This window comes from Fringilla coelebs (genome assembly GCF_963513975.1).
Source record: "Fringilla coelebs genome assembly, chromosome: 4".
Classification (NCBI taxonomy): Eukaryota; Metazoa; Chordata; class Aves; order Passeriformes; family Fringillidae; genus Fringilla; species Fringilla coelebs.
The window spans coordinates 17,278,382-17,293,664 of NC_140032.1; the positions used below are offsets into that span (position 1 = coordinate 17,278,382).

The 15,283-nt window shown below is 38.9% G+C and overlaps 1 protein-coding gene across 6 annotated transcripts in view; it reads right to left on the minus strand.

Moving 5' to 3' along the window:
* Positions 1 to 15,283, minus strand: part of KCNIP4 (potassium voltage-gated channel interacting protein 4) — a gene marked incomplete at both ends in the record, with an annotated part of 382,966 nt that overhangs the window by 161,172 nt on the left and 206,511 nt on the right. For 2 of the 6 annotated variants that reach the window (XM_084204694.1, XM_084204690.1), the window contains one exon: positions 11,386 to 11,485. The exons of the other annotated variants lie outside the window; for them this stretch is intronic. In XM_084204694.1, coding sequence (XP_084060820.1) covers positions 11,386 to 11,485 — 100 coding nt within the window. Of the gene's footprint in view, positions 1 to 11,385; positions 11,486 to 15,283 lie in introns of those variants that run through there. 6 annotated transcript variants of the gene reach the window in all.

Consider the following 15,283-nt stretch of genomic DNA (forward strand, 5'->3'; position numbering starts at 1 on the left):
TCTGCCTATGCACTCCATCACCAGCGTGTGCTCTACAGACAGTAGCTACCAGATGACAAACTGTGGGCTATAGTCCTGTTACTAAGCACTTATTGCCAAATTCTTGGCAATCACTGCCCAAAATAAATGTCAGAGGTAAACACAAGTTTAAACAGCCATGAAAACAAAAGACCATTACTTCTCTAAGGTGTCCAATGATCATATTCATGAGACTGTGGCTGCAAATACACAGCATTTGAGGTCATCTCAGAATAAAACTAATTAAACCCTGTATTAGAAAAGGATTTGTGCTTGAACCACATCCTCTGTTGCAAAAGGCTGTAGCCAATGTGAATTGAACTGAGGACTGTTGGATTTGAAAACTGGTAAGTCATGTTCCACAAGTGTTGTTTAAACTGGGCAGCAAGTACAGATGTGATGTAAGGTAAAGTCCATCAAGGTTTATATTGCAGAGCTAGGATTTCAAAGGAAAGCATGGGAAGAACATCAACACCCACAGATCTAAACAAAAAACCTGTATTATGCAGCAGATAACAAAACACAAAGGAGGCTAAGAAGAGACTGGAATTTAGAAAGGCATATCTCCTCTCCAAGTTAGTTGCTCTGAGCAGTAAGTATACAAAGCTATTACACAAAATGTAACTGTTTGGGATGTAGGTAAGAGTATTCCCAAACAGATTATGGATGTCATTATCTATATTCTTAATGTCTTTGCCACACTCAAGAGACAGCCACAGGATAATGAATAAATACTGGACAGTAATTTAGTAAGCTGTGTCCCTAAAGCCATCTGCTTGTTATACCTTGGGAGATCTCTAGCTGAATCTCAATTACAACTTCATATGTTTGAGGAATAAAAACTTTTCACTTGCTTACTTTTACCTTTCACTTGCTGTGAAACAACCTTCCATTCTCTTTAAAGAAACTGTCAGGACACAAATTCACTGCAGGTATAGAGATTCCACCTTGGAATAAGCTGCAGTACAATGCCATAAGAAAGAATTTCCTCACTGAAAGGATTGTCAAGGATTGGAATGGGCTGCCCGGGGAAGTGGTGGAGTCATCATCCCTGGAAGGGTTCAAAAACTTCTGGATGAGGCATTTAGCACTATGGTTTAGTTAATATGGTGGTATTCAGCCAAAGATTGGACTCAACAATCCTGGAGGTCTTCTCCAACCTTAATGATTCTATGACTCTATAAAACTAGCTAAACCATTACCATCCTGATATCCCTCCATGTTTTAGGATCTTTCAGCATCTGAAAGCTGTCCCAAGAAAGATGGCATCTGGCACTTGGAAAGTGTAATATTACTACCACTTAGTAGTAATGTTACAGTAATACTAACACAGAGAATTCCTTTTGCCCTTCACCAGGAAACTGTTAACTGCTTCCATCTGAGTCACACTACCAGGACACTGGTGAAGGATGCTTGGAGATATGGAACACTCAAATGATCAGACACATCATAAAATGGAGGTATTCCCTAAACTTACATTACAAAATATTTCCTAAACTTATATTACAACATATGTTGTAAGTTAGAAAAGAAGTTAATATATTAAAACAAATTCATTCTTCAAGAAATGAACAATCAGTTAATAAAAATAAATAGTATTAGTCCTCTTTAGGGTCAAGATGGATGCTGTTTGACACCTGAGAATGTGTGCTGTAAATGTGTGCTTCCTCTTGAAGCGTCCTCCCTCTTGGTTCCTATTGGGAATATTAACTACTTCCTGGTTAGGGAATCTTCCCCAGAGAGAGCTAGCACAGTGTGGAGAAATATCAAGCATACACTTTCATTTCTGTGGCATATTGCACACACTTTCCTTAACCTCAAAGCAAGATGTCACAGGACTGAAAAAGAGATATATTGCTTCCAGGAGCACAAGGACTCAATAACAGCGATCTGTCCTTAGAAGTATGGCATTACAAACACAGCTGCAGATGAGATTGATTCACTACCTGTTGAATTGTGCCATTCACCAGGATGGCTCCTCACAGCCATGTCTGCTGCTGAAAAATAGATGAGTCCAAAGCAGGTCAGGTGGTGGACACGGAGCGAGGTAATCATTCCCTTCAGTGATTATTTGAGAAAAGGCCTGGAAATGACAAACTATCTGATGGATGAGAGGGGATGCTTTTCACCTTTTATCTTCCCAGCAAGGGCACTGCTCAAGGACTTGAATTACTTGCCAATTACAGCTCACTTTCAAGAAACAGGCTGAGGTCAAGACTCTAAACAGCTTCAACTGGGTTCAAATAACCATGTACTTGGTTACTGAGACCATCATATTTTAAACAAAGGAAAACACTTATTACCAAGATAACTAAAGAGTTTCATTATTGTTCTTCAATTATAACAGAAAATCCCTCCATTCACAAGAAAAAAAAAAAGAAATTTGCTTTAATCCAAATAGTGATACTAACAGTGTTGAATATGGTACTTGGAACTCCAGTCCTACACTTTCTTATTCTATGCAACCACTTAAAGAGATGTCTGAAAGTGTTAGTGAATATAGAAAATATACCAACATTGAATTTGGTACTTTACCACATCAATAAATATTCACTACAGAGATTTAGAAAAATAAAAATCTGTGAATGAAAAGTTCCACTTTATCATTTTCCCTGACTGCAAAATCTCTCTTTACAAACTAAGAGTTGTGATACTGCAGGTTTATAACCAGGTGGAAAATACCCAGATTACTGGATCTTTAAGAACAAACAAACAAAAAAACAAAAACAAAAAAAGAGAACAAAACAGAAATCATCCCCCCCCCCAAAAAAAAAAAAAACAAAAAAACTCCCCCCCCCTAAAAACAAACACAAAAAGATAAAAATGGGAGGAAGTGGGATCTTCTAAAGATGAAAAAACAGTGTACATCTTTATACTCACCAATATTCATAAAGGCAAGCAACTACAGATAATTGTTTTCTAAATGTTAGTTTGATAACTCCAAACCAAATGGAACAATTCTGAGGCAGCCCTCTTAATCCAACAGGTTATTTATTTTTTTATGGTAGGCAAATTTAAGATTAATAAAACCACAGGAGATGGTTCACTTGTATTAATCCATATCAGACCTCACAGCAGAAGGTCACATCTTTAGTATGGGTATTTCAAATGTAAAAAAAAAAAAAACCTACCAAAGGTTTTCTAATGTGCTCTTCTAACAAAAAACCCAAAACAAAACAAAACAAAAAAAAAAAACCACGAGAAAACACCAAAATCAAAACAAAAAAGTGCAAATAATTTCACCCATACCTTTATTTCTGTGTAGAATTATTGATGTGAATACCTCTATTTTGCAAAAAAAGTATAAGATGAGCTAATTCTTGCTCAGCTCTATATTAATGGTAAGATATCAAGTATGGGCAAGGCAGGGTTATTGTCTTACCTCTGATCTGTCAGAGATCAATTTTGAGTCCTCTGCCCAGTCTGAATATCAAGTCCCCAAGAAAATATTAAAAAATCAAAAAGACTTAGAAAGAGCCACAAAACTTATTCTAAATCCAGAAAACAAATGGTACAAGTACTTAAGTGGCTTTACTTAGTTTCTGAAAGATAAAAGTGAAGTTCCTAAACACAGATTAAGTTAATCTACAAAGGATATTGTGATTAATCTTTAGCTTGGGTTTTTACTGTGAGATTTACCTTTTAAATAGGAATGCTTTGAGCCCAACAATTTTTGGCTTTGTCCAAAAATTCTAGCACTCAGAAAGTGAGCTTATTATAATAATCCTGAAAAATAAGGTTAAGAAAGCAAAGAGAAACATTAGTAGCATATAAAGTATAACTTTTAACAAATTATGACAATTTTTGTAATAATGACTCAAAGGTGAGCCATGTTCTCACTGAATGGGTCAGAAATCAAATTGAGAATACTTTCCTGTCTTAATGACTTCTTCATTATTGCTGAACTATTAAATCAATTTTTATTGTGAGCAAGTGAACTACATTTTGTCATATCTCAATTGTCAACTTGCAAAACAACAATTTCAGCATCCCATTCTGCCTTCCATTATACACTCTTACTCCTGAGAATAATTACTCTTGTTCTGGTAACCTGATTCATCTCAGACTACTTATCCAGCCATAAAATTGGCCAGAATGTGAACTCTGAGCTCTTTGCTGAGTAAGGGGCAAAGTAATGCAATTTAGATTGAGGTTGAATAAATATACCTAATGAACATAGTAACTTTTGTCTGAATGTACTACAAAATTAGAAAAATCTAACTGTGCATAATTCCTTTTATCATCAGCTGCAGGTTGCAAGTGAAGTAAGGCAGACCTCTAATGGCCCTTTTATCCCTGGGATCTTATCAGGTGTTCGGTGGCAAACTCGATATTTGAAGGTAAGGTAATCTCACTGTCTTGCAAACATAAATTTCAATTTCAGACTTCAAAGAGGTAACTCAGATGGCATATTAATATAATTTTGAAATTTAACACGTATATCCTCAGGCTAAATAAAATTTGACTCACTATGGGAAAAAAAAGTTCCTTCTAATGAAAAAATAGTCAAGGACTTTACTGAGATGATAGATTACTTTCCAAGAGGACAGATTACATCCTCCTATAGTGAAGAATATGGTCTTATTCTCCAAGGGGTATAATACTCACTGCACTTGAATATTATGAATTATCTGCGGAAATTTTGGCTTTCCAGAAATATCAGGTTCACTAAACAAGATAAATCTCTGTCTGCTTTTTGGGTGCAGCTGTTAAGAATGGGATGTCACCATCAGAGAAACTTATGCAGGCAGCATCTTGGCTCTGTTGTTATTCAAAGTTCCTCAGACACAGACTAGAAGTGGCTGTATATAGATTACTTTTTGCCCACCAGCAGAAACTGTCTTTTCTGGCTATCTAGAGACAGCCCATCACTTTGTAGAGACGCTGCTAGAAAAAAAATGCTGAGCATGAGCTTCCAGTACCAAAAGGATAGATCAAATTGTGGATGTACAGAAGTCTGATCTGATGTACCTACAGCAGCTGGTGAGCGCTGCTGACATAAAATCGTAATGCTTATGACCAATAAAGGAATTGTCCTCAATGTTCACAACTACTCACTTCTCTGGTAACTCTTTTTGTTTCCTATTTCAGATGTTTGGTTTATTTTCTGTATTAGAATTTGGTTTTATTAATGAGGGTTAAACTAATAATGACATTTCTTTTGTGTAAAATTAGACTGTATTCCCTACAATAACTGATATAACCACTGATAAATAAATATCTGATTAATAAACATGTTTTTATCTGATCTCTCTTTTTCTTTCATTATCTCAAATCATCAGCAATAAGAAAATAGCTCTTGTAGTCCACTTTGGATGATTGAAATTTTGTCTGTTTACAGAATAACATTTTTTTGACTATTGATCCAATAAAGAAAACCTGCTTAGAGAACCACATACCTCTAGAGATACCTCTGGGAAAATGACTGCAGAAAGGAAAAAACAGAGTGGTTGTGTCAGATTAAATCATCTGCCTCATTAGATCTAGGCAGCATTCAGTCTGGCTGAGCTGAACTTTTTATCAGGTGCTGAACAATTAATCACCAGAGAAATAGGTCAGTTAACTAAAGGGAGAACTCTCCTATAAAAAATAACAAACAAAATAACAATGGCTAAAACACAAGGAATTCTCTAAACCTTAAGATGTACAATTCTTTGTATGCAAAAAAGACTGACATTCCAAAGCTGAGGAATATTTTGAGTGAAGATTACTGAAGGAAAAACCAGCCAAAAACACATAATAAAAATTAGGAATTCTGTAGGAAGATACGTTAAGTGATCAAAATGTTGCAACCCTGTGATAAAGAGGGAAGCTTTAGTTCAAAACTCACTTTTCTTCTCTGGTATAGTATCTACATTACTTATAAAAGTGAGAGTAAGAGTGAACATATTGAAAAAAGGGAAATAACCAAATGAATTTACACATTTAAAACTCCCATAGGAAACTAATACTTTTTTTTAATGTCAATTATAAAATACTAAGTTTGCAAAAAAGCCTTGTATTGATAACTTAGAGTGTAGGACTCCATCCATCCATTTCTTTGGCATCCTTTCAATTAGATTATTTATCTGCTTCAGTCTCTGTAGATGTATAGCACTAGACACACACATTATTATTGAGTGTGACAGCCACTGTTGAGAATAAACACTCTTCAGCAGACACTGACCTGGGAACACCAGGTTTTTCAGCAACAATGGACCAGAAGGCTTCAGAAGATGACTCAGAGATGACAGACTGCTTGAAGCAGGCATCTAACAGCTGAAGGCACCTATTACAAATTCTTGCTTTTCTTCACTGACTATTTCTTGTTTTTCTAAGACTGCATATACAAGTTGAAGCTTCTAGTATGAAAAATGGGAAGAACTTTTCTCTTATTCATTCTGCCCAGCAGTGGCTTGCTGACCACTCATGCAGGATGCACGACTTGGACAGATGCTCACATGCACATAATTCCAAGCAAACTACAGTACATGCTGCTGTCTACAAATGACTTGCTAGTGCTGTCTGAGCTACATATTTAATCAAGAAAAAATTCACTGGAGTTCTGTGTTAAAGACTTCTATCTACTGCTCACTCATCCCCATATGAGGAGCTGTTCCAACAACTGTTTTGATTCAGTTTATCTTGCAATTTATGAAGACTTAATTGAACACATTACTTCTAAGAAATGCCTGAAATTATTCATCTTAAAATTTCATATAATATTTTTGTCTTTTGCCCACTGTCAGTTCTGCCTAATCATTTCACACTGGTGCATGTTTGCTTCCCTGCTTCACAATTCTGTGCATAACTCTCTTTGACATCTAGACCGATTTAAGAAAAGAAAAATGACATAAAAGCCCCTGTGTTTATTACACGCTATTTTTTGGATGAAACGCTAGTCATTATGGATTTCTGAAATGAATATCAAGGAAAACCTTGACAGAGCACTGTAACAAGCTGCTCAGAGTTCATGAAGTCTCTTTCACTGGAAGTGGTCCAAGCCTGCCTGGATGTGACCCCATGCAACTAGCTCCGTGTGAACCTGCTTTAGCAGGGGCTTGGACTGGATGATCTCCAGAGGCCCCTTCCAACCCAGCCCTTCTGTGATTCTGAGGGGTTTCTCCTTTTCCATCCATGAAGGACACTGTGAGGAGGGACATCACCATGGAAATGCTCACATTCCCAGCAGATCACAGCCTAGATGGCAAAACCACTCCAGAGGCTGCTGCAGTTTCAGAGCAACCACAAGTAACTCCCACTTCATTTCCACAGACATTCCTTGTCAAAAATTGTTATAAATATCACTAGCAACTACCTATGTGTCTGTGGTTTTGCTCTTTTTTCCAGCTGATGAATGGGAAGTTGTTGATAGCCAAGATTACCAAAATGGGATTAAAAGCTGCTTTGATATTTCGGAGGAATCAAGTGTTTCAGTAATTTAGCTCGATTTCTGTTGCAACAATTTTAGCTGCAAAGTTCTCCTGCTGCCACTCTCAGGACTCCTAAACAAGGATTTTAGATAGATACCAATAACAGAGAAATGGAACCCACATTTTACAGTAATATATATGGCTACTTCCACACCATTCTTTTCTATTAGATGTTCTACCTGCAGTTAGACATTTCCTAAAAAGCAAGGTATTTCTATTCCATTTTTTTTGATCAGTCACCTAATTCTGATTTCCTCTCTGAACCTTATTCCCAATGGTGTAGGTTTCAATGCATACCTTGATGAAGAGGGGTCTATTTTTCTGTTTATTGAATAAAAAAGTGATTTAGGTTTTGAAAAGCAATACAGGTTTTCCAAGAAACTTTAGGACAAAGCCATTTTAAATTAGGAATGGGCTGACTTCATGATGCCTCAACCTCTCTGTCCCTAACACTTCACCCAGACAAACTGACCTAGAAGGAAGATATTCACAAAGAAAACCTCTTCCATTTCTTCTTCAAGTTCATATGATCCTTATACATGAAGATCACAAAGTACCTCTGAGAAAAGTACTAAAAGTATATTGAAATCCCATAAATCAATATCCTGACTATGCATAATCTCAAGATGGTAACCTCTTGTACATGTAGCTACTCAGTTCTTGCATCTCACTCTACTTATGAATGACTTTAGGAAAAACTTGCCTTACAAGAAGAAATAATTTAAAATTGATACTAAGGAATATCTATGAAAAAAACTTCCTGATTAGGTATAAACACGTTACTCTTTACACCTAATAAATTACTGTTTAAAAAAACCCAGTAGAGTTTATCAAGGACATAACCTAATTCATGAAGAGTTAATCATTTAACCTAGGGACAAAGCCTGTGCAATCCACAGCCCATGAAAGTGACTAAATCTATTCTGCTACTCATCACTTCAGGAGCTGTCATACAATATTCAAAACAGCTATTTGAAAACACTTCTATAACAACAGTAAAACCACTCAACAGTTAAAGGCAACTGGGCAAAACCACAGAAAGCATGCTGCAATCTAAGTGAGTGCAATGCATCATAAAATAATATTTAACTGAGAGATAAAGTCTCTGGAACCCACAACCTACTAAAGTGTATAAATCTGTTCTGCTACTTATCACTTTTAGAGCTGTCATACAATATTAAAAACATTTGAAAATACTTCTTCTACAACAGCAGAATCACTCAGCAGTTGAAGGCAATTGACAAAACCACAGAAAGCACACTGTTCTCTGAGTGACTGCAGCAGAAACATAAGGAAGCATGTAAAATATTTACTCTGAAAATACCTCATTATTTTCAAAAAGATGAAAACAATTGCATACAATTATTATGATAAACATAATTTGCATTGAAGAGTCTGAAGGAAGCAGACTATTTCTTACACTAGTTATTATAACAATAAATGAGTGCTCTTGATTTACATCATTGCACCTGATTCTTCTAAATCCACAATATTTCACAAAGTTCAGAATCATGACAATCCAGTGAAATGTAAATTACTTTCAGGCTTTTGTTACCATGATAGGACCACAACAGGACTCTGAAACCTCAGTCTCTACCAAAGCTTCAGAATGAACTTTAGCCTCCTGTATTGGGTGCAGTGTGTTAGAGATTATTACTGACTCTGAACTTCAGGTATGTATAGGATGTGTTTTATATACTGTAAACAAATTGTGGGGGAAAAAAAAAGGTTTTGTTGGGACATATTAACCTCTGTGAGAAAGAAGGGATATAACCTACCCAAGCTTAGAAAACTACAAATCTCCTTATAAAACCCAACATTTTCAGCAAGCTGAGACTAACTTCCTCACTGATTTCCAGAAAAGCACATGGATAGTCTGACTATACTTATTTTTTTAGCATTCTGTTTAAAAACTTCTCTAACATTTGCACAATTTTACAATGTGTTTACTTTCCCTTCAAGAGTGGAAATTAATAGCCTTGATACTTATTAACATATTGAAAAGTTCTTCAATTCTCTAGTAAAAGTGTAAAAATCTTCCTTTTTTCCTATTTTAATCAGTTCAAATATTTAAATCACAAGTCTAATGAAAAAACTGGGGAAGAAATCTGCACTGCTCCTGAACTAAGAGGAAAAAAAATTCTTCAGTCTGTGAAATTTAGCAAACGCCCATTAACACACACCATGATTTATATCTGTTACTTGGCTCTCATGTGACATGCCTTCTATGTCATTCACAGAAGTAGAACAGGACAGAGGAATGGGGCATATATCTCTTCCAGTGGTTTCCTCTAGCTGGCATGCTGGAAACCTGTCCTGCACTAGGCAGGAAGAAACTTTCAGGCTCTGTTCACACACAGCCTCCCAGACTTCTGGCCAGTGAGGCAGGCAAACCAGAAATTTTTCTTACAGAAATAATACAACCACCTTCAGACATCTTCACTATATTTTGAATTGTCTTTCCATCATCAGCTTCTCCAGTCACAGCAACAAGTAGAGACAACAATCAAATTATGTATTTTACGAGGGAACCCAAACTGATGTGGCAATCAGACTCAACTGAGCACACCCAAGCATGCCAAACAGCCTAAAATGTAAATATAGATCTCTTCCTCCCCTCCCCTTTCCCCCCAGTCTTTGCAGCCTCTAATGCTGGAAATAACTTTTATGATAACATTTATCACGTTAATTGGTGTTTCTATTTAAAGCTAAACACAGAACATAAAGAAAATCAAAAGTTCATACATTTAAGGGAATCTCCATGCTGTTATTTAAACTGGATATAATGAACTCAAACACAAACATAAAATCCTCATAAAAATGCACTTGATCTCTGCAGGGCTTTAAGATTCTATAACAAGATTCTAACAAGTCAATGCAAGACAGCAACACAGAGAACCAGCTGTAACTTCCTTATTTTAAATCACTTGAAAGGAAGACTGTGTTTCTTGAAAGGGTTACATAAACAGGACTACTTTAGACGTTTTCATGGGGGAAAATTTTGCTTAACCATAATTTTTGTTATGAAACCATAATTAGTCAACAAAGTTCTCTTTTTCACAGGTGTAAGTATGTACATGGTATTCAAATGCCAGCCTACAGGATGATTTGAGAATATGATATTCTTTCAACAGCTGAGAAACAGACCACCTCAGACTGTAAACTAATAAAACACTAGGATGCAATGATTGTCATTACATTGTCGACCAAGCTGCAAGTGGTGGATTTTTAGTCTAACTCTTCATATGGTATGAATAACAGCTCTCTTAGAAATAAGGTAAAAATAATAAATATTCCACTATTCCACATGTAAAAAAGCACATGTAAAATAAAGTAGTCCCCTTGGTTTTAACTTTTACTGTTTTATAAAGAAACAATATTGTTAATAGAGGAGGGGATCTGTCTAAGAAAAACAAAGCATCAAACAATAAAATTTGCACATGATTGCCCTTAGTGAATGTTCAAGTTGCTTAGTTTGAATCTGAGGATTGTAATTCTTCCTCGAGCAAAGTTTAAAATGTTAACAGTAAATTAAACATTCAACAGGTGTTTAAATACTATAAAAGATTTATCTTGATCTTGTAACAATTCTAGCAGAGAATGCATTAGAAAACAATTTTGATTACAAGACAATCTGAAGGCAATATAATTACTTGCAATCACGCTAAAATCTGCTTTACCCTCCACTACTTTAAATGCACAGATTTAAAACAGGAATAAGAGATTCAGACTTTAACCTCTAAGTTTATACTGGCAGTTTCCTGGACACCAGTTTATTTCTCCTACAAAATTAAACCACCACAACCAACATCCACAACAGACAGCCACTGAATATGCACGTCGCTCTCGAGGTGATTCGGGTTGTGCCTTACATCAGTTCACAGGTGCTCCTGCCTCGCTGCAAGAGAATAACCACAACAGAAAAATGACGAGCCACTGAAAAGCACTCCCTTACCTTCTAAACCCGCTTCAATCAGCCCAAACTGTTCCAACACTTTTACAAAAAGCACAATCACGATCAACACCGCTATCATTTCAAGCCCTTCCAAGTTCATGGTGAGTTAGGTCATGGTCTGACCACCGCCACTGAGGAAAGTGTTCTTCTGCCCGGCTTTCTTTGCAAAGCCATTAAACTAGGCGCGGAAGGCTCCTGCGAGGGAAGGGGGCGAGTGGGAGGGGAGCGGCGGGGAGCACATCCCGGCTGCCCCGGCGGAGGCCAGGGGAGGCGGGCGGCTCAGCTCCGGCCTGCCGGCACGGCCGTGCGGCCAGCGGGAGCCGGCGGGCGGGACACACCCCGGGATGGCCGGCAAAGAGCCCCGGGAGAGGCCGGCGCTGCCGGCGGCTCGTCCCGGCGGGGGGAGCCGCTCCGGGCTGGCGGCGGAGCCGGCGGCGGGCGCCGAGACGTTGCCGGGCAACGCGGGGAGCGGGGCGCGCCGGGCACGGACACGGACACGGACACGGACACGGACACGGACACGGACACGGACACGGACACGGGCACGGACACGGACACTGACACTGACACTGACACTGATACGGACACGGACAGGGACACGGACACGGACACGGACACGGACACGGACACGGACACGGGAACAACCTCGGACACAGCCCCGGACATTGACACGGGCACGGGCACAGCCCCGGGCACAGCCCCGGGCACAGCTCTGGGCACAGGCACAGCCCCGAGCACAGCCCCGGGCACGGGCACAGCCCCGGGCACAGGCACAGCCCCGGACACAGCCCCGGGCGCAGGCACAGCCCCGGACATTGACACGGGCACAGGCACAGCCCCGGGCACAGCGCCGAGCACAGCCCTGGGCATGGGCGCAGCCCCGGGCACAGCCCCGGGCACAGCGCCGAGCACAGCCCTGGGCACAGTCACAGCCCCGCGGAGCTGCCCCGGCGCTGGAGCGGGCTCGGGTGACAGCGCTGTCCCTGGAAGGGGCGGGACACAGCCGGGGCACGAGTCCCATCGCCGCTCCCAGCTGCGGCTGGCTCCAGCCGGAGGATGTGTCGGTGGGGCGCTTGCCAAGTTCCCCGTTAGTTCCTCCGGCTAAAGTAGCTGCCTCGGTACGATGACATTCTACCTGTTGCATGTGGCAAGTAGTACACAACACTGTATATGTAACAGCAAGCTAGGAGTCCTTTCTTTGTTGGTTTGTTGGGGGGAGTTGTAATTATAGCAAAAAAAAAAAAAAAAAGAAAAAGAAGACATCAAACCAAACTGTCTCATATTCTTTATGGCTTATTCTGTAGGCTGATTTGGAAAAACAAAAACTGAAAAGACAAATAAAGAATCATAGAACCATAGAATGGTTTGGTTTGGAAGGGACCTTAAAGATCATCTAGTTCCAGTCTCCTCACCATGAGCAAGGGAACACCTGCCACCAGACCAGATTGTTCAAAGCCCCATCCAGCCTGGCTGTGAACATTCCCAGGGATGGGGCAAGAAAAAGGAGAAGCAAGCTCATTTTTTTAAATTGTTTCTCACTTCAGCAATATTTTCTAAACAAAGTCCTTTCCGTGGAAAACATTCCCAGTGAAATACAGGAATGCTGACCACAGGACTGAACGGGTACCTTACACCGCTAGCAGCCACTGGCCTATCTGCAACAGTCTGCAGTACTGGCATTGTCACATGCAGTGTATTCATAGTTAAGGATTTACTCTTTAAATCCCTTAAAAACTTACATCTAAGAAGAAATTTACAATAGAAAAACAGCACCTCTATTGCAGAAAAAAATGAGCAGGGGAACAATTGCAACTAATTTAATTCTGTCTGGTAGAGCACTGTCCCCCTCATGGTTGAAATCAATTACTGCCAGGGGCTCAGTTTTCTTTCTTTCCTTAGATAAGATTAAAAAAAAAATTCATTGTGTTATGTGAGAACTGGCAGAAACTTCTAAGTCCCCCAGGTATACTTGCATTATTATGGGTGTTGTCATTACTGAAAACAGTAGAATGAACTGAGAGTAATGGCACTAACAGAGACTATAGGTGCCTTTTTTTGTACAGTGGATAGATGAAGCCTTACAGCATAATGTTCACATGGCACTATTCTATGATTTTTACTCAGGATTTGGCTCCCTGAAGCTGGTTAAACTTTTTCTGTCGGAAAAATCTATGTTTCAACACTCCATCCTAAATATTTCAGTTCTGTGGGCAGATTTTCATTGGGAATCTTGGCTTTTACTTGCTGCAAACTTTCCCCTTATGTTCTTTTTTTTTCTCTCATTCAATCTTTGTTCCAAGGCTAAATGTCTTCTCCCTCTAAGCCATCTTATCAATGGCTGTAAGGGAAGTAGGTCCAGCTTTCCTTCAATGTGGAACTAAAATAGACTAATTTATCAGCATCAGGAACACAACATCTGCAATCTTGTATGCCTTTACCAAAAGGTGGATACAACTTGTGTTTGGGTACATGCAACTTCATCACCTGAAAGGATCACTCCTTTTAATTAATAGCTTTTGGTAATAGTGATTTGCTGAAAATTCAAAAATGAAAACATTTTTAAAGGACTTTTTTAAAGGTACTTTTGTGACAGTTCCACTTACTCAGGGCTGAAAGCAAAAAGGTGGAAAGCAGAGCTTGTGGTGGCAGTGCTGCAAAGCTGGCAGCAGCCACTGCCCTGCACACTGGAAGGGCACGGCTGGCAGTGACCAGACAAACACACGTGTCAGGGATCTGCCTCCTCAGGGGTCAGCAAACTGAGGAGGATTTCCCAGAGGTGTAGGTGTACTGAACCTCTGGCCAATTATGACTCTTCTTCCAAGAAACAGAGGAGAAATGCAGAAGAAATGAAGAATGAGTACGATGGCTACAGTTTTACAGGTAGATGCCAAAGCACAGTAAGAATGATAATCTCCAGGGAAGGCAAGGTTTTTGCAAGAAAGCTGTGACTAAACTTCTGTTTCTCAAGTGCTGTGAACCAGCCATGATAATGACTTTTTTTCCTCCTTTTTTATATGACTGCAGGTAATCTCATGTGCAGTTTAATACAACTCCACTCATTAAGTCATTGCTTTTGAGAAAAACAAAAGGTTTTTACAAAAACTTACAATATTTCTCCTGTAGGAATACAAAACAGCACAGACCTATCTCTCATCTTCACCTTCTTACCTGCTTAAAAATGGACCTGACTCAATGATAGGTAGGGTTACAAACTGCTTCCCACTATTTGTCTCTCCAAGTACCTTGCCAAAAACAGTGACGTGGCGTATTGCTTTATTTTTTGGTCTTCATGAAGACCAAAGAAAAAAGTGATCTTCATTTACCCATAGAGTTCTATCTCAACATGACAGGAAGAATGAAGCCAACAATTGAAAGTATTGCCATCCTATTTTGTTCTCTTGCCTAACTACAAAAGCTTTAATGTATTGTAGAACTAGGCTTTAAAAAAGTGTTCTAGTAGGAATGCAGGAAATAGGAATGGGAGGGAAGATATTAAGTCATAAATTACACACTATAGGTTTTTTATACACAAGAGCATGAAGGCTTATTTTTCTTATGTGTAACTGCAAATTAAAGGTTTCAGTCTTAAAGTATTATAAATGCTGTCTCCTTTTCATCAAAGCATTTTGCAGCATTAAATTTTACTGTGAGAGTAAATATATTAAATTGAAGTAATTATTATATTTTCAGCTAGGAACATATCTAAATGGTCACTTCTCATCTTGTGATGGAGCTGTAAACCACAACACAATGACTCCATTTATTTTACCATGACTAAGATCCTCCATACCATTAATCTTAACTGCTATTGCTTAATGCTGTATATCATGAAACGTTAATGCTAAAAAAAGACCCAATCCATTTAGACTGAAAATGATGAGTTGGTCTACAGATGGAG